Source organism: Schistocerca serialis, chromosome 3 (assembly GCF_023864345.2).
Source record: "Schistocerca serialis cubense isolate TAMUIC-IGC-003099 chromosome 3, iqSchSeri2.2, whole genome shotgun sequence".
In the NCBI taxonomy this organism is placed as follows: Eukaryota; Metazoa; Arthropoda; class Insecta; order Orthoptera; family Acrididae; genus Schistocerca; species Schistocerca serialis.
In genome coordinates, this window is record NC_064640.1 from 352,814,323 (window position 1) to 352,835,592 (window position 21,270).

The window sequence follows — 21,270 nt, forward strand, 5'->3', positions numbered from 1 at the left end:
TTAGCGTCAACTACCACCTGCCACACCATACAGCAATCTTTTCTAAATCGCTTTGCAACTGATACTGGTCTTCGGATGACCTTACTAGACGGTAAATTACAGCATCATCTGCGAACAACCTAAGAGAACTGCTCAAATTATCACCCAGGTCATTTATGTAGATCAGGAACAGCAGAGGTCCCAGGACGCTTCCCTGGGGAACACCTGATATCACTTCAGTTTTACTCGATGATTTGCCGTCTATTACTATGAACTGCGACCTTCCTGACAGGAAATCATGAATCCAGTCGCACAACTGAGATGATACCCCAGCTTGATTAGAAGTCGCTTGTGAGGAACAGTGTCAAAAGCTCTCCAGAAATCTAGAAATATGGAATCAACTTGAGATCCCCTGTTGATAGCTGCCATTATTTCGTGCGAATAAAGAGCTAGCTGAGTTGCACAAGAATGATGTTTTCTGAAACCATGCTGATTACGTATCAATAGATCGTTCCCTTTGAGGTGACTCATAATGTTTGAATACGGTATATCCTCCAAAAGCCTAATGCAAACTGACATCAATGATATAGGTCTGTAGTTAGATGGATTACTCCTACTACCCGTCTTAAACACTGGTGCGACCTGCGCAATTTTCCAATCTGTAGGTACAGATCTATCGGTGAGCAAGTGGTTGTATAGGATTGCTAAGTAGGGAGCTATTGTATCAGCGTAATCTGAAAGGAACCTAATCGGTATACAATCTGGACCTGAAGACTTGCCCGTATCAAGCGATTTGAGTTGCTTCGCAACCCCTAAGGTATCTACTTCTAAGAAACTCATGCTAGCAGCTGTTCGTGTTTCAAATTCTGGAATATTCCGTTCATCTTCCCTGGTGAAGGAATTTTGGAAAACTGCATTCAATAACTCCGCTTTAGCGGCACAGTCATCGGTAACAGCACCAACGGCATTGCGCAGCGAAGGTATTGACTGCATCTTGCCGCTTGTGTACTTTACATACGACCAGAATTTCTTTGGATTTTCTACCAAATTTCGAGACAATGTTTCATTGTGGAACCTATTAAAGGCATCTCGCATTGAAGTCCGTGCCAAATTTCACGCGTCTGTAAATTTTAGCCAATCTTCGGGATTTCGCATTCTTCTGAACTTCGCATGCTTTTTCCATTGCCTCTGCAACAGTGTTCAGACCTGTTTTGTGTACCATGGGGGATCAGTTCCATCTCTTACCAATTTATGAGGTATGAATCTCTCAATTGCTGTTGCTACTATATATTTGAATTTGAGCCACATCTCGTCTACATTTGCATAGTCAGTTTGGAAGGAATGGAGATTGTCTCTTAGGAAGGATTCTAGTGACACTTTATCCGCTTTTTTAAATAAAATTATTTTGCGTTTGTTTCTGGTGGATTTGGAAGAAACGGTATTGAGCCTAGCTACAATGACCTTGTGATCACTAATCCCTGTATCAGTCATGATGCTCTCTATCAGCTATGGATTGTTTGTGGCTAAAAGGTCAAGTGTGTTTTCGCAACCGTTTACAATTCGCGTGGGTTCGTGGACTAACTGCTCGAAATAATTTTCGGAGAAAGCATTTAGGACAATCTCGGAAGATGTTTTCTGCCTACCACTGGTTCTGAACAAGTATTTTTGCCAACATATTGAGGGAAGGTTGAAGTCCCCACCAACTATAACCGTATTAGTGGGGTATTTATTTGTTACGAGACTCAAATTTTCTCTGAACTGTTCAGCAACTGTATCATCGGAGTCTGGGGGTCTGTAGAAGGAGCCAATTATTAACTCAGTTCGGCTGTTAAGTATAACCTCTACCCATACCAATTCGCACAGAGTATCTACTTCGACTTCACTACAAGATAAACCACTACTGACAGACACAAACACTCCACCACCAATTCTGCCTAATCTATCTTTCTCAGCACAAATTAAAAAGTACAGATGAATGAAGAGAAAGAGAAAAGAGAAGTGGAATGAATAGTGCAATTAAGAAGTATGAAGAAATAGGAAAAGAAAATGGGGAAAAATCAAAAAGAGACTACGGAAAGTTGTGGAACATGGAGACAAAAGAACTAAAAATAAAACCTAATAATTCATTGGGTACATAATTAAGTTTTTTTATCAATGAAAAAAAGTGTAGAGGGAGCAGGAGTTGGCAATGGAGATGGAATGCTATGATATGTTAAAAAGTAAGTTCCCATCTCCAGAGGTGACACCAACTAGTAATGGGTTCGAATATCAATATGGCACACACATGTGCTGTAGCAGTCACTTGAGTTCTTTGAGTCATGCTGTAGAGTATGCTAAGCAGCTAGGTATTAGGTGTCTCCAAGATTGACAATTCCTGTGTGTCCATTCACACACTCAGTTAATTCAGTGGTTGTCACTGATATATAGAAAGTGGTGCAGTAATCATGTTCTAGGTGGTAAAAAACATATGGTCCCTCATGCTGCTTTATCTTTGATGTTTCCTGCCTTATCAGGTGTCTGACTGGAGCAGGTGGTGGTGGCTGGATGCATGACGCAAGTTTTACAGTTAGGATGACTGCACAGATAAGAGGAGCCTTTGTGTAGGGACTATGGTCTGGGAGTGTCACTTGGTTTGAGAAGGGCTGTAGAGTTTAAGAGGAGAATGGAAGGACTTAGCTCAAGGTGAGCTAAGGTTATCAGTGTGAGGTGATTTCATTTGAGGACTTGAGTTGAGAAACTGATAGCCTTGGCAGAGGAATACACTGAGGCACTCAAGGACTTGGTGTTACTGAGGGACAAGTGACAATGAAGTGAGTCCAACGTTTTTGGAAATGGGGTATGTATTTGTTGGACAATAAGAGGGCATTTGAGATTTTTTGTGGCCATGGTCTGCAGGGTAGTTGTGTGGTAATATGATCATCTCTGCTTGATATCCTTCCAACACTATCTACTCTTGCCTTTAATTGCCCTTCTAAACTCCATAACATCCTTCTCTAGACCTTTATGCCTACACATAAGTAGCTAACCCTGCAAAACTTCCTGCCGTAAAACCTACCCCAATATCCATTACCACTTAACCTTTCATCACCACTGGTAAAACCTACAATACCAAATGCATAGCAACATGTAAAAGCAGATCTATTTTCTATCAACTAACATCTATTCACTGTATGGCTTTTTATACAGGAATGACAAAGAAGAACAGTCCACTTTTGGGGCACATGATTTCCTGTTAGTAAACATACTCTACAGCATGTCTTATGGGACCTAGGTTACCGCTGCATTACACTGACCATAGCTCTGGAGAAAGGTACTTGTTTTCCAACATATCATTGCATACCACCAACGTCTTGGGCTTAACTTCTGTTAACTCTTCCATTTTTGCAGTAACAGATTTTCATTATTTACATTATTTCTTTTTTATCTTCATTTCTCCTCCCCCTCCCACCCCACCACCCCACCCCACCCCCTACCACCCACCATTATTCCTCATTTTCTTTCCCAATGTTCCTAAGTTATTAATTGCACTACTCATTCTATTTCTCATTTCCCTTCTTCTTAATCTATGGGCTAACTGTTGCAAGGTAGAACATTGGTCTCACATTCAGCACAATGTTCCAACATGACTTACACACATGCTAGGCTGGTTCCTTTGAAAAGAACGTGGCTGATTTCTAACCCTTCCTTTTTCAATGTGAGATTGTGCTCTGTCTCTAATTATCTCATTTTTGAGTGACATAAAACCTCTAATCTTGTTCCTTCCTTAATTTCCATCCATCATATTTTCCACTGCCCTAATATCAGCTCTGGACAAAAGGCAGCATACTGCTTGGTATATATTTGACCTTCTACCCTCAACTTGGAATCTGACTAGGCAGCTCTTCCTTGCCTGCTTTCGTAAAATTATCCATTTTTATTCTTGCGGAAAGAACTAACAGTTGCAAAAACCATGAAATAAATTTTTCTACTTTTAAATGCATCTATCTGCAGTACTTGGAATTTAGCCTTATGAAGATAAGTCCTAGCCAGCAATTCTATTTCCTCAAAGTTTAAAAAATGGTTTATTTGTGTTAGTAATTCTTTTATTTCAAAATTTAAGTATTGCATAGTTATCTCAAGACCATTTCATCAGGTTCAATATCCCGATTGTATTACTCTTGGTAACATCACTTACAAGAGCCATTTGACACAACCTGAGTAACTCAAAAATGGAAATATAGAAGTGTTTTTTTTTCCAATCATAGTAACACAGAGAGTGTTTGTGTGTGTGTTTTATTGAACATGTTCAGACTGTTTGTGAACCATTACTAATATGTTGGAGCTGTACAGTCCAGTGTGGTAATCATAGTCTTCCAGCTTCAGATACATCCTCTAATAGCAAGGTTCGAGACCTTATGAATATTAGTACTAGTTTTAATGGTTGAGTAAGTACTTTATTTCGTAGTATTCTGCTGATTAAAGAAGTTATTCATAATAGTTTTGCACACATACTTTTGAGTATTGCATGTACCTGTAAAGACAAACTCTCACCAAGTAGGCTTCCTGATTAAACAGATGAATAAAATGTTGCTTAGTTCCATAAAATAAAAACTGTTTGCTTTTATTTGTTTATTCAGACTTTAAAAATTTCATGAACTATAGACCACATCAACTGTTTACGAAGCATTGATGATCACTCAACATGAGCAGAACTTTTTCATAACCTTCAACATCAGTCAAGATTATTGTTGGCCTGATTTCTCACTTTTCTCTATGACATTAGACAAGTAGAAAAAAGTGGCAAACATAGTCAAATGAATGTGATTCATGAAGAATAGTAAGAGGACCATTTTTTCTCACTGCTACACATTAATGTCAAGATGATGGGTTACAATAACATTTCTGTATTACAAAGTCTGGTTTTAACGAAAAAAGAAACAACGTTGAGAGAGAGATACTCATATGAAGAAATATACATATTTGGTGAGGAAAAGAGGACTAGTGATGTCACAGCCAGCACTGTGGGTATGTAATGGTGAGGCCACAGTGACACAACAATCATTTACCACTTGACAATGGCTGAGGAGAATTCGGCCACAAACTCATGGGGTTTTATCCACCTGACACGGCCGCAAGCCCAAGAAGATTTGCTTGATTCATATCACTGTGAGACAATGCATTCATACACAAATGAAACTTGTTTTCCATTTGGTTTCAAATGGCTCTGAGCACTATGGGACTTAACATCTGTGGTCATCAGTCCCCTAGAACTTAGAACTACTTAAACCTAACTAACCTAATGACATCACACACATCCATGCCCGAGGCAGGATTCGAACCTGCGACCGTAGCAGTCACGCGGTTCCGGACTGCGCACCTAGAACCGCTAGACCACCGCGGCCGGCCCATTTGGTTTAATAGATTACATTTAATAAAAGGAATACCAAGGTAAATAAAATCTACCATGGCTATTCGTTTAATCTAAATGGTTCATCTACGTCTACATCTACATTTATACACCACAAGCCACCCAACAGTGTGTGGCAGAGGCCACTTTATGTGCCACTGTCATTACCTCCCTTTTCTGTTCCAGTCGCGTATCGTTCGCGGGAAGAACGACTGTCTGAAAGCCTCCGTGCGCGCTCGAATCTCTCTAATTTTACGTTCGTGATCTCCTCGGGAGGTATAAGTAGGGGGAAGCAATATATTCGATACCTCATCCAGAAACGCACCCTCTCAAAACCTGGACAGCAAGCTACACCGCGATGCAGAGCACCTCTCTTGCAGAGTCTGCCACTTGAGTTTGCTAAACATCTCCGTAACGCTATCACGGTTACCAAATAACCCTGTGACGAAACACGCCGCTCTTCTTTGGATCTTCTCTATCTCCTCCATCAACCTGATCTGGTACGGATCCCAATCTGATGAGCAGTACTCAAGTATAGGTCGAACGAGTGTTTTGTAAGCCACCTCCTTCGTTGATGGACTACATTTTCTAAGGACTCTCCCAATGAATCTCAACCTGGTACCCACCTTACCAACAATTAATTTTATATGATCATTCCACTTCAAATCGTTCCGCACGCATACTCCCAGATATTTTACAGAATTAACTGCTACCAGTGTTTGTTCTGCTATCATATAATCATACAATAAAGGATCCTTCTTTCTATGTATTCGCAATACATTACATTTGTCTATGTTAAGAGTCAGTTGCCACTCCCTGCACCAAGTGCCTATCCGCTCCAGATCTTCCTGCATTTCGCTGCAATTTTCTAATGCTGCAACTTCTCTGTATACTACAGCATCATCCGTGAAAAGCAACATGGAACTTCCAACACTGTCTACTAGGTCATTTATACATATTGTGAAAAGCAATGGTCCCATAACACTCCCCTGTGGCATGCCAGAGGTTACTTTAATGTCTGTAGACGTCTCTCCATTGATAACAACATGCTGTGTTCTGTTTGCTAAAAACTCTTCAATCCAGCCACACAGCTGGTCTGATATTCTGTAGGCTCTTACTTTGTTTATCAGGCGACAGTGCGGAACTGTATCGAACGCCTTCCGGAAGTCAAGGAAAATAGCATCTACCTGGGAGCCTGTATCTAATATTTTCTGGGTCTCATGAACAAATAAAGTGCTGTTTCCGAAATCCATGTTGATTCCTACAGAGTAGATTCTGGGTTTCCAAAAACGACATGATACGTGAGCAAAAAACATGTTCTAAAATTCTACAACAGAGATATAGGTCTATAGTTTTGCGCATCTGCTCGACGACCCTTCTTGAAGACTGGGACTACCTGTGCTCTTTTCCAATCATTTGGAACCTTCCGTTCCTCTAGAGACTTGAGGTACACGGCTGTTAGAAGGGGGGCAAGTTCTTTCGCATACTCTGTGTAGAATCGACTTGGTATCCCATCAGGCCCAGTGGACTTTCCTCTGTGAGTGGTTCCAGTTGCTTTTCTATTCCTTGGACACTTATTTCGATGTCAGCCATTTTTTGTTTGTGCGAGGATTTAGAGAAGGAACTGCAGTGCGGTCTTCCTCTGTGAAACAGCTTTGCAAAAAGGTATTTAGTATTTCAGTTTTACGCGTATCATCCTCTGTTTCAATGCCATCATCATCCCGGAGTGTCCGGATATGCTGTTTCGAGCCACTTACTGATTTAACGTAAGACCAGAACTTCCTAGGATTTTCTGTCAAGTCAGTACATAGAATTTTACTTTCGAATCCACTGAATGCTTCATGCATAGCCCTCCTTACGCTAACTTTGACATCGTTTAGCTTCTGTTTGTCTCAGAGGTTTTGGCTGCGTTTACACTTGGAGTGAAGCTCTCTTTGCCTTCGCAGTAGTTTCCTAACTTTGTTGTTGAACCACGGTGGGTTTTTCCCATCCCTCACAGTTTTACTCGGCATGTACCTGTCTAAAACGCATTTTACGATTGCCTTGAACTTTTTCCATAAACACTCAACATTGTCAGTGTCGGAACAGAAATTTTCGTTTTGATCTGTTAGGTAGTCTGAAATCTGCCTTCTATTACTCTTGCTAAACAGATAAACCTTCCTCCCTTTTTTTATATTCCTATTAACTTCCATATTCGGGGATGCTGCAATGGGCTTATGATCACTGATTCCCTGTTCTGCACTTACAGAGTCGAAAAGTTCGGGTCTGTTTGTTATCAGTAGGTCCAAGATGTTATCTCCACGAGTTGGTTCTCTGTTTATTTGCTCGAGGTAATTTTCGGATAGTGCACTCAGTATAATGTCTCTTGGTGCTCTGTCCCTACCACCCATCCTAAACATCTGAGTGTCCCAGTCTATATCTGATAAATTGAAATCTCCACCTAAGACTATAACATGCTGAGAAAATTTATGTGAAATGTATTCCAAATTTTCTCTCAGTTGTTCTGCCACTAATGCTGCTGAGTCGGGAGGTCAGTAAAAGGAGCCAACTATTAACCTAGCTCAGTTGTTGAGTGTAACCTCCACCCATAAAAATTCACGGGAACTATTCACTTCTACTTCACTATAGGATAAACTACTACTAACAGCGACAAACACGCCACCACCGGTTGCATGCAATCTATCCTTTCTAAACACTGTCTGTGCCTTTCTAAAAATTTCAGCAGAATTTATCTCTGGCTTCAGCCAGCTTTCTGTACCTATAACGATTTCAGCTTTGGTGCTTTCTATCAGTGCTCGAAGTTGCGGTAGTTTACCAATGCAGCTTTGACAGTTTACAATTACATTACCGATTGCTGCTTGTCCCCCACATGCCCTGACTTTGCCCCACACCCTTTGAGGCTGTTGCCCTTTCTGTAATTGCCCGAGGCCATCTAACCTAAAAAACCACCCAGTCCATGCCACACAACCCCTGCTACCCGTGTAGCCGCTTGCTGCGTGTAGTGGACTCCTGACCTATCCAGCGGAACCCAAAACCCCACCACCCTATGGCGCAAGTTGAGGAATCTGCAGCCCACACGGTCGCAGAACTGTCTCAGCCTCTGATTCAGACCCTCCACTCGGCTCTGTACCAAAGGTCCGCAGTCAGTCCTATCGACAATGCTGCAGATGGTGAGCTCTGCTTTCATCCCGCTAGCAAGACTGGCAGTCTTCACCAAATCAGACAGTCGCCTGAAGCCAGAGAGGATTTCCTCCGATCCATAGCAACACACATCATTGGTGCCGACATGAGCGACCACCTGCAAATGGGTGCACCCTGTACCCTTCATGGCATCCAGAAGGACCCTTTCCACATCTGGAATGACTCCCCCCGGTATGCACACGGAGTGCACATTGGTTTTCTTCCCCTCTCTTGCTGCCATATCCCTAAGGGGCCCCATTACGCAGCTGATGTTGGAGCTCCCAACTACCAGTAAGCCCACCCTCTGCGACCGCCCGGATCTTGCAGACTGTGGGGCAACCTTTGGAACAGGACAAGCAGCCATGTCTGGCCAAAGATCAGTATCAGTCTGAGACAGAGCCTGAAACTGATTCGTCAGACAAACTGGAGAGGCCTTCCGTTCAGCCCACCGGAATGTCTTTCACCCCCTGCCACACCTCGAGACAACGTCCCACTCCACCACAGGTGAAGGATCAGCCTCAATGTGGGCAGTATCCCGGGCAGCCACAGTCGTAGTCCGATCGGGGGATGCGTGGGACGAGCTGGCCGTCCCCGACTAACCCCCATCCGGACCCCCACAGTGATGCCCATTGGCAACAGCCTCAAGCTGTGTGACCAAAGCCAACACTGCTGGGAGTGAAGGGATGTCAACTCAGCCTGCATCTGAACACAGCAGTTGCAGTCCCTATCCATGCTAAAAACTGCTGTGCAACAAACGTCTGAACTAATCTACAGAGAGCACAAACAAATTGACACAAAATTTAAACAGTTATTAAAATACAAGATTGCCTAGTAAATGCAGTAATGCTGCTACTTGCGCACTGCTGACACACTGCTCGGCGGCGGAAGGAGACTACGCGATTTTACACTATTCAAGTACTAAAACGCGATGCTACAACTCTCAAATACTATAATATGCCCGAAATTTATGAATTAAACAATGAAAATACCAAAAACACGCAGAGAAATTAAGAATTAAACTATGTAACAAATAAGTGAGCTAAGAGTGATAATGTTTACAAAAGTCTATACACAAATGTTCACTTGGCACAAAGCTTTCTGTATTGTGAAGTATCTGTGTCACATCAAGTTACTGTGTAAGTTACAATTACGCAGGAACTTTGTGTATTTATTATGGAGACACATTATCATTTAATTTCTTAGAATTGTAAATATATTTTTATCAAATGAGTTAATAGAAAATAAAATGCCTATTTACTAGTACAGCTTGCAGCAACAGTTCCACATGCACAAATACAAATGTTCTTTCCTCTAAAGCTGTAACTCTTCTATTAAAACAGGGTCCACAACTCAGAAATTTAAGAGCCTTGCCAAAAAAAAAAACACACGAAATAATTTCCTTTTTATATTTTTAGCTGATCAGGATGTTTTACCCATACTTCCTATGTTTAGACTTTCATCTACTTTTACATAGTTTGAAACATTTAGTTTTCATTAACATTTTTATAATACACAAACCAGTGAGTCATATTGGGTGTCCACACTACAGAAAACAGACTTCCACAAAATCTTCCTGAAAATCACATATAAAATATGTATTTTCATTGTTGATTCAATGTGTTCCTCTGGAAGACCTAAGTAAAATGGCACTGCTTTAGAGCAGTTCACATGAAGATAATAAGTAACTGTAAGCAAGCAAAGCATGCCAAACACCTCACATCCACTTCAGTAGAGTGGATGGTTGGTGAATGTAAGTATCACATGTGTTAGTTTCTCAAACATCTTTTGCACTGTTCTGCATGCTTCCAAATTTACTATCCATTAGTTTATTCTTTTATGATCAGATCATGCTTGAGCAACGTAAAGTGATATAATTCCTCAATAACTGAATGAGACAACATCAGTTATGAACTTTCAAAATATCTACTGATATTATCATCATCAGTAGTTATAAATAGTATCTCAGGCATCAAAATGCGAGTCCTTCATAGTTTTCACTTACTGCAACACATAGTTAATATTCAACATTTGAGTTGAAAGAAGTTCAAGATTAAAAATATTGTACAAATCTATGTTCAGGAATCAAGTCTTCTTGAAGACTCCTGCACTCTCAATGTTCCATAATGATTATTGGCTCCAAAGTGAGGGGAGTTATCTACTTGTTGGCAAAATATTTGCAATATCCTATTAGAGCACTTGTAAGATATTAAGAAAATTTAATGTAGGCCTCTGTATTACACACAGAAATACTAATTTGAACTGAACATTTACGAACATCTGTCATAAATGAAGACTGCAATTTCACAGTAACTATCATGCATTTTTCCTAAGTTTTCACAAAAAAACCATAAATAAGAAATATGATTTTCATCATATCAAATCCCTCATAAATATTAAAATCCTGATACAGCTGTTTCAAGCATACATTGGATTTTCTCTTGTATTATCATTGTTAACTATATTCCAGTTTCATGGGAAAGAATTTCTCTGAATTATGGGAATAGCTGATGCTTCCATGGGAAGAAGAATGGAATGTTTGATACATAGACAACCAATGCAATGACTAGTCTTAAGCCTATCAGAAACAATTTTCATTAGACACAGTTTCATTATAAAAAGGTGTTACTGTTGAGACTGATGTCTTAAAATGTATATTATTAAACTACTTGCACATGCTGAACATGTGGCATGAATGAGATGCTGTACCAAACATTTTCCTGTGACAGTGATATTCGCCTTATAGGAACTATTAATTTAAAGAGCAATCTACTGCTGGAAATTTTAATTACTATGAAATTATTTCAAAATTCACCTGTCATTTTCTAAGCAATAAAGAATGAATCCTTACCGTGTGATCCAGGAGTTGTCATCTTAAAAGTCCATATTTTTTGCTCTTCAGAAATAAATGCACAATTGAAAAATTTTTTATTCTTTCTTTTCAGTTGCTGATTGCATGCTCTTCAGTTATCAGTTGTAAAATAGAATGGATGAATCATTCTTTTCTTCCACAGTATTGAAGCTGCACTTTGAAAATGATGAAATTTGGTACTGAGAATCAGTATACTTTGTCTTCGTGTGTGAGAATGTGATTTCTTAGAAAGATGACATGTTTTACATTTTATGTCAGTCATATTCTCGTTCAGAGTTACTTAACAAGGTACATGAAACTGAAGGTAACTATTTCAAGCAAAGCACAATCTTTAATTGCAGGCAAATATTAAATACAATAGAGTGCATAATATATTTAGCAGCACTGCACTACAAAATTTTCAGTCCTTCACTGTGCTTAATTCTTTGTTCAAAAACATTCATATTCAATCTTAATTTCATAATGAACATAATCACCACATCACAAAAAAAAAAAAAAAAAAAAAAAACCAACAGTACAGACGCCATATGTTGGTGGAAGTCAACTGTCATGGATACTATGACAGTAATACACTAATAATATTAATATTAATATTAATATTAATAATAATGATAATGATAATAATAATAATAATAATAATAGTATTCTAGAGCTGTATTATGTCAATAACTACAAAAATTATATCATATGAGCAATGAATGCGATGGATTAACATACTGAACAATTCTGGTATGAAGCATAAATGCACTATTGAGTGTTGATGAATAAGTAATATTCTTGAAATGTTATATATAGAAGAGACTGTACAATTACTATGAATCAACTTACAGGAATATCTCTCACCATAAACTTACTATGAGTAATTTCAGAAAGTACCCCATGTCTGGAGAGAACTCAGGTGAAAAAATATGAAAATAGAGTACAATACCCGAAATAAATGGGCATGATAAAAAAAAATACTATTGACTTCTTTTTTCAAGTTTTCAAAATATCATTGATCTTCCAAGTTCATAAAATGTTTTAAGCATCAATTGATTTTGTTCTGAATGTGTGAATAACAGTATGTCTTATTACACATGATCACAATCACTCTGATATCATTAGGGAAAAAGTATATGATGTAGCATAATGCACCATTTCAGCTAGTCTTCTCAGATTTTTGTGTTATACACTTAAAATACATTTCCTAAAACAAATTACTGAAAATGTGTTACTGCAGCCTTCAAATAAACCAAACAATGAAGAAACAGTTTCTGTATACACTCATCTCTTGTTTGTAGGTTTTACATGTAGGATGTACACAAGGAACACAATGAAATGCAATCTAAGTAATTTTTTTCTTATGAAATTCACTCAAATATTATGTTGCAGAAGTATTTAACTTTCTCCCTTATGATATGACATCAAAAGCATCAACAATATAAAACTATGGTCAAATTTATGATAAACTGAAAATATTCTGGAGGTTTTATGTGCTGCTAATTTTGTTGACTTTCCTTTATAGGCAGAGAGCACTTTTTTAGCTCAATTAGAACATATGACAACTCTATAAACTGTGGGAAAGTTTACAAAATACAGTTCAACTTCATAATGCTATCCTTGTGGGCTCCCAGAAAATGAGACAAAGCAGTGTGTGTACTTTATTTTTATGCATGTCTTGAATGTCTGAAAGATGTCACAAATTTTGGGTTGCCATGTTAACTTATGTTAATGCAATTCATCATATTTACAGCTTAATTAGGGAACTTGCTGGTCTAACATATACATTCAGGTTGTATTAACTATCAATGGCCTGATTAGACTCATAAGAACCTTTTTCCACTTCCTGTGACATAACTTTTGCTTTTAAATAACATATACATGTTTGATCGGATGTGTGGCATACTAAAGGCTCAACACTATTTTAAATTCAAAACAACTGATTCTGGTGATTTCAAAGGTAGCAAATAATTAACTGACAGAGTGTGAACCAAACATGACCAAAAAATCTTCACATGAAACCTTTTCGTACAAAGACAACTACATTTTGTAAACGTACATTTATCACAAATGTTCATGAAAAGACAAAGAACTTTTAGAGTTCGCAAACAGTCTTCAGACTTTTTTCTTTCTTTCCCATTTACTATAATTACTGCCATAAATTTTAATTTTTGCACTGAAGTTCCCACACAGAGTTGTACAACATGTGAAAAACTGAATCTGAATAATAGAAGCAAAAGTATTATAATCAGGCAAAAACCTGTCATGGAAGGTTTTATCAAAGGTATTCAGATTTCTCTGCAGTTTATTTCTCACTTTGCCATATTCAAGTAATTTTCAGTATTCATTCTGCTCATTACTACTGAACATGCAACTTCTCAAATGTCTATGGAGATGAAAACACCTATAATTCCAGCCTAACATGGACACTCTTACTCAGAAAAGTCATTTTCAGAAAAAGAAAAATAAAGGAAACAAGTTATGTTATTTCAAGTATATCAAGCATTCATTAGTCTCCTCCAGGCAGTTACCTAGTGGATGTATGGAAAAGTTTCCGTCAATGGTAAGGTACACATGCACTCGCTCACTCACACACACACACACACACACACACACACACACACACACACACACACACACACATTCTGATACACTAGACCCAACTTCAAACACACAGCACATGCATACGCAGAGGTATATATTTGTTAATGGCAGTCACGGTGGGTAATCAGCCCTATCTCATGTAAAGTAATTTTCATGAGGCATCTTGTATCTTATGTATTCCAGTACTACAGCCAGGAATATATAACTGGAAGATAATGTTAAAAATGTTCATTTTTTGGCAATTTTTACTTTGTACAATAAGAAAAGGTATGACTGCAGATATTATATCATTCTTTCCACTTGAGTTGCTGTACTGTTAAACGTACTGCAAAAAATATTGTCATGAAGAAAAATTACATGTCACATGTGATAAATACGTGAAGCTTTGCATGCATAATAAAAAGAAATAGAAAAAAATGAAGCCTAGCTGAGAACTGTTTACTACGAAATCACATCTGATAAACTGTAGTCCATTTTGTTTTTGCACATGCACTTGTAATGCAGTTATGTAAATGGACAATGTCATGCAGGTGCTATAAAATCAATCCCAAAGTCTACCATGCAGTTTACCAGTGTTTTGCAGTTAGAATAAGAAATATATGTAGAAATGAATACAAAGCATATATTTTAGTAAGGTAAAGTCTGCAATGCTCAAAGAGCTTCTGGCCTGACTGCAGGTAGAGAACAGCCTTTTGTTCACATCAGGAGGGGTAAAATCGTGAGCCCATTGTCCCAGCTGCTTTTTACTCCAGGAAAGTTCCCTGGTGCTCAGTCTGATAGGAGACTGGGTGGACCTGGGGAATTCCTGGAGGGACTGGAATGAGTAAAAGTTTCCATTCTTACTTAGGATTTCACCTGGGACCCCCAAGGTTGGAGTCCAGTGCTTTACCCACTAGATCACCATAGCCACCACATATATTTCATTGTTTGAAACATTCACTACAATTTGGACTCCATGAAATATTTTAATCAATTATAAATGGAGTTTTGCATGGGTTTTTTCATTACAATATCTAACAATTCCTGCAAATCACTGGCATTTTTTCTAGTAATAACCATACCATAAATATTCCATAATGGTCATTCTCTGTGTTTCCTCTTTAAATTTGCTGTATATCAAAATATATTTGATAAAGTAACTTTCAGGCCTGTAGCCAAAAATGAGAAACATATGGTGAACTATGACACTCTTCCCAAGATCTGACACTGATGAGTGATATTGCTTTATTATTTTCTCACAATGCACTGAATACAAATAGTGAATCCATATTGCAGTTTCTTACTTTTTTGTGTAATATGTACTACTGAAAATAACATGCCTATCAAAAAAGAAATATCAGTAGTTGCAGATTCTGTATCATTTAAAGAGGAATCACATTTTAACAGTTTACTGAAAAGTTCTGTGTTTCACTCACCTGTGCCACTTTCTCACCCATGTTTGGAGTGTGCAGAGCACCTTGGAAGAATTTTGCTGATCCATTATCTTGAATGGAGAACTGAAAAATATAAACAGCAACGAATGACACATTTCTGGAGAAACTTATGTGTTATCACATTATCACAAAGTATTTAACTTCTTATTGTATGATAAGGTGTTCTTATTTCTCTATATTGCAATGAGGTACAAAAACATCAAATGTATTCCTGTGTGCTAATGTGAAGTCCTTGATGGAATATAAATAATTTAAGGAGTAAAGGTAGCAACTTGCAAACAGCCGAGGTGCTGAGTCACTAGCACATTAGCAGGAACATAAACAAGTAACACAATTCTGCTGGCTTTAAGGTGAATTTTTGTTCAAAGCTATAGTGTGTACACACACACACACACACACACACACACACACAGGCACAGCAGCCCACTCAAGTTGCACAATGGCACAACATTATTAGACAGAAAACCATGACCTTACAGGTGTGTGTGTGCAGATTTGGGGCAGGGATGGGGTGGCAACAGTTGGGTGGATGTGTATTCAGTTCTGAAGAAGAGTTTATCCAAAAAGCCAGCAAAATTCTCTGTCTTGGTAATGTGTCTATCAATGACTCAGCACCTCATCTATGAAGTGACTTACCTTTATGCCTTAAATTATTAAAATAGTATTCTCATTTATATGTTACTGTACTGACTAATTACACAGCAAAATCATGTAACAAACACAACCAGTGCAGTGTACATACTGAAAGTTCACAAGTAATTAGTAACTATTAGGCAGTACCATACTTCATACACATTGTTTTATCCAATGACTTTCACAATGTGCAAACATAAGCTTCTGCAGCCTTTGTCATTTTCTGTAAAACTTTCCTCGGTATGTCACCATGTTGTCATGCTGTTTTATATACACCAACAAATTTAGGACATTGCTGCAAACAGCCTTCATCAAGGTGGTGTCCACTAATACACATACCTGATAAATGCTACTTGCGATAGAGGTCAAAACATCGGCCTATAAAACCATTAAATGACACAGTACATAGACAGATAAATTTTACTGAAGAACTTCCACAATATGTAAAATATTTCCAGGTTTCAGTCATCAGATACTTATCATTTCTTTCAACTCTGGTAATCATTTGTCAACATGGAAATGCACCTTTCAGACATTATTTTAAACTATATATCTCCAACCATATAGGTTGGAGGAACTCAGGGTATTCCACTGCCCATAGCACCATGCCTAATAATGAACTATGGTGTTGAAACCAACAATCGTGTCGAGGACACCTTTTGTTTTCAGCATTTTAAGTGTCATTCCCAGGTCTCATACTTCCTGTGTTATTACAGCAGTACTATGCACAGTACGGGTGATGAATTATATTTCATGTTTTATAGTTGGAAAGCCAATGTGTGATTTATTACAATTCAGTTTAATGGTAAATACTACCAATAAAATGCATATGTAAAACATATACCTTCAATCATTTCATATTCCTGAAGGTTCTCTTTCATGATGAGATATATCAGATACCAAAAATCAATAAATGAAAGAAAGATGAGGGTAAGATTATAATATTCCACTGGCAACAAGGTTGTTAGACAGAGCCTGAGCTCAGATAGAACAATGATGAGCGATTTGTGTACTTTTCAGAGGGACTATCTCCGTGAATTTGTCAAAATTGATTTAGGGAAACCTATAATGGAATTTTTGGACTGGAATTTGAATCTCGTTCTCCATGTTCTGAGGACTGCAACTGCCAGTCTGAATGAAAATATAACAATACCTGTGTCAGTATAATTATATTTCTCAACACTGAAACTAAACAGAAGGCACAATTATCTGACAAGGAAAATTCAAAGTAATACATAAAGGGGAGAAAATATTAAATGTCCTACAAACAATTTCAAGTAGCTATAGTTATAGCAAAACCTTTTTGCCAGAATCATGCAAGACAAAAATTCATCTGAAAAACATAACTGATATTGGAAATATGCTGCTGTACTACAATGAGATCACATATATAGCTATAGTTATAGCAAAACCTTTTTGCCAGAATCATGCAAGACAAAAATTCATCTGAAAAACATAACTGATATTGGAAATATGCTGCTGTACTACAATGAGATCACATATAAACTAAAAGCTGGGTTTAAGTGAGCATATCAATCATATGTGTACACTTTTTATGATGATAACTTAAATGTTATGTGGTGTACAGCCAAATACACAAAAATCATTATGAAGATCTGGTGCAATGAAAAATGTAGGAAAATAACGTTAATCTCAAAAAAGTGAAAAAGCAGGGAATTGGAAGGCAAATAAACAGAACTTATTAGAGATGAGAATTATAGTGAACTTTAAAAAACCCTACAATAATTATGGACATGACAAAGGGCACTTATCGGTCAGTTGATATCTGTGATAAATGGAGCAAATAAAACAGTGAAAATAGAAATAAGACATGCCAGCCCAAAAGTAAAATGTAGTAGTATATAGGGTAAGGTGTTTAGCTAAATTATGAAATGAAAAGTTGAAACAGAGATGATTGCAGGAATTAAAAATGTATCATGAAGAAAGATCAGATGCATCTACAGGAAAGTAATAGGCAAAAATATTATATAGTACTGAAAAGAGGAAACTTGCAGAAATTGAAGAAAACTATTCAAATAATAATACCTATGATTTTTATCAGAGATTTAAGGACAGTCTGGAGGGAGAGCAAACCCTAAGTGTATATATAATAAAGGAAAATGGCAAACTTGGCTTAAGCAACACTGAAAATCACTAAATACTTGCAAAATATTTTTATCAGCTTCTTAATTGTCCAGAACCAATCTATGAGGTGTAATTACCACTAATGAAAATGTAGAAGATTTACTTCTATCAAAGAAATTAAAGAAGTAATTAAAATCTTACAAAACAATAAAGCTAGTGGAAAGACTCTATTACAGCAGCAAAAACAAAAAATTACATGAAATTAATTTCTGAAGAAATCGGGAAAGCAGAGAAAATCCCAGAAGAGTGGAAGGTAGCTTTGATACATCCACTACATAAGAAAGCCAATAAATGATACATACACTAAGAGAGGAATTTCTTTGTTATCAGTTGCATATAAAATACTTTGCAACATTTTACTCAACAGAGTAGAAACAACACTGGATAGTCATTTAGATGAATTTCAAGGTGGTTGTAGCAATGGTAGGTCATGTTCTGAACAAATATTTAATCTGAAGTTAATCATTCACCAGCGATTACAGAATTCAAAAGATTTTGTAGTAATGCTTTCTTTTTTAAAAAAGACTTTTGATTCCATCAACAGACAAACTGCAGATAAAATAATCTGAGAATTTACTGTTAAGTCTAAAGTAGCAAAAGTTAAATTTATGGGAGAAATAGCTCTGTCCTTAGAAGCAAACACAGGTTTTTTGTCAGGAAATGGCCTATCCCTAATTATTTTTGTGTTATAGAGAAAACAATGAGAATTAGGAATGAAAAATTGAATGAATATAAGATTTCACCACTAAGGTTGGAAAGAGGAAACAAAAATAGTGGAATAAACTATCTCACATTTGCAGATAAATTTGCTATACCTACTTTTTGAAAATGTGGCAACTGCCGAAACACAAGTTAATCTTTTAGAAGAAATAGCCAGTAGTACAAGGTTATGAGTTTCTGCGGAATAATTCAAAATTTTTACAAGCATTAAAAATGCACTGAATTTTCTTAAAACAGATACTGGAAGAATTTAAAAGGATTCAAAAATTTAAGTACCTTGCAGAGATAATGAAAGAAAGATTTGGAAAATAGGGTAAATGATGCACAGAAACGGAAGGGCATTTAATATAACTAAAGACCTTTAGAACAAAATATTCCTGTCCAAAAATGTGAAAATAAGGTACTACAATGCAGCAGTGAAGCCAAATGTTAATATGCAAATGAGTGTCTAACATCAAATTATCATTTAGATACATTACAAGTACTAGAAAGGCAAATCATTAGGAAAATTTTAGGCACAATAAAAACTATGGAAGGTTGAAAATTATTTAGTAATGATGAAATTTATCGAAACATTGAAAACGTACCAGAAATAATGAGAAAAAGAAGACTCTTATTTTTTGGACATTTATAATGAATGCAAGACAGTAGATTAACCAAAAATACACTCCTGGAAATTGAAATAAGAACACCGTGAATTCATTGTCCCAGGAAGGGGAAACTTTATTGACACATTCCTGGGGTCAGATACATCACATGATCACACTGACAGAACCACAGGCACATAGACACAGGCAACAGAGCATGCACAATGTCGGCTCTAGTACAGTGTATATCCACCTTTCGCAGCAATGCAGGCTGCTATTCTCCCATGGAGACGATCGTAGAGATGCTGGATGGAGTCCTGTGGAACGGCTTCCCATGCCATTTCCACCTGGCGCCTCAGTTGGACCAGCGTTCGTGCTGGACGTGCAGACCGCGTGAGACGACGCTTCATCCAGTCCCAAACATGCTCAATGGGGGACAGATCCGGAGATCTTGCTGGCCAGGGTAGTTGACTTACACCTTCTAGAGCACGTTGGGTGGCACGGGATACATGCGGACGTGCATTGTCCTTTGGAACAGCAAGTTCCCTTGCCGGTCTAGGAATGGTAGAACGATGGGTTCGATGACGGTTTGGATGTACCGTGCACTATTCAGTGTCCCCTCGACGATCACCAGTGGTGTACGGCCAGTGTAGGAGGTCGCTCCCCACACCATGATGCCGGGTGTTGGCCCTGTGTGCCTCGGTCGTATGCAGTCCTGATTGTGGCGCTCACCTGCACGGCGCCAAACACGCATACGACCATCATTGGCACCAAGGCAGAAGCGACTCTCATCGCTGAAGACGACACGTCTCCATTCGTCCCTCCATTCACGCCTGTCGCGACACCACTGGAGACGGGCTGCACGATGTTGGGGCGTGAGCGGAAGACGGCCTAACGGTGTGCGGGACCGTAGCCCAGCTTCATGGAGACGGTTGCGAATGGTCCTCGCCGATACCCCAGGAGCAACAGTGTCCCTAATTTGCTGGGAAGTGGCGGTGCGGTCCCCTACGGCACTGCGTAGGATCCTACGGTCTTGGCGTGCATTCGTGCGTCGCTGCGGTCCGGTCCCAGGTCGACGGGCACGTGCACCTTCCGCCGACCACTGGCAACAACATCGATGTACTGCGGAGACCTCACGCCCCACGTGTTGAGCAATTCGGCGGTACATCCACCCGGCCTCCCGCATGCCCACTATATGCCCTCACTCAAAGTCCGTCAACTGCACATACAGTTCACGTCCACGCTGTCGCGGCATGCTACCAGTGTTAAAGACTGCGATGGAACTCCGTATGCCACGGCAAACTGGCTGACACTGACGGCGGCAGTGCACAAATGCTGCGCAGCTAGCGCCATTCGACGGCCAACACCGCGGTTCCTGGTGTGTCCGCTGTGCCGTGCGTGTGATCATTGCTTGTACAGCCCTCTCGCAGTGTCCAGAGCAAGTATGGTGGGTCTGACACACCGGTGTCAATGTGTTCTTTTTTCCATTTCCAGGAGTGTATATTCCAGTGTTTGTAGGATAAGAAGTCAATGACAAGATGGATCTATGAAGTAAAAAAAGCATTAAGAAAAAATAATATAACAGTTGAAAAAAACAGCTGGCAGAGAAGTGTTTATGGAAAAGAGTATCGAATATGGTAAGAGTCCAAGGTAGGAGAGTTAAAATAACTGATCTGAAGTGGTCAGAAGACAGGAATAGAAAACATAGTAAATGGATGGAGTAGTGTTGGAAGAAAATGAGAGAACAGCAAATAA

General features: G+C 38.5%; 1 protein-coding gene across 3 annotated transcripts in view; it reads right to left on the reverse strand.

Moving 5' to 3' along the window:
• Positions 1-21,270, reverse strand: part of LOC126470160 (potassium voltage-gated channel subfamily H member 7-like) — a 1,327,516-nt gene that overhangs the window by 58,145 nt on the left and 1,248,101 nt on the right. For 2 of the 3 annotated variants that reach the window (XM_050097784.1, XM_050097783.1), the window contains exon 8: positions 15,413-15,493. The exons of the other annotated variant lie outside the window; for it this stretch is intronic. In XM_050097784.1, coding sequence (XP_049953741.1) covers positions 15,413-15,493 — 81 coding nt within the window. The remainder of the gene's footprint in view (positions 1-15,412; positions 15,494-21,270) is intronic. 3 annotated transcript variants of the gene reach the window in all.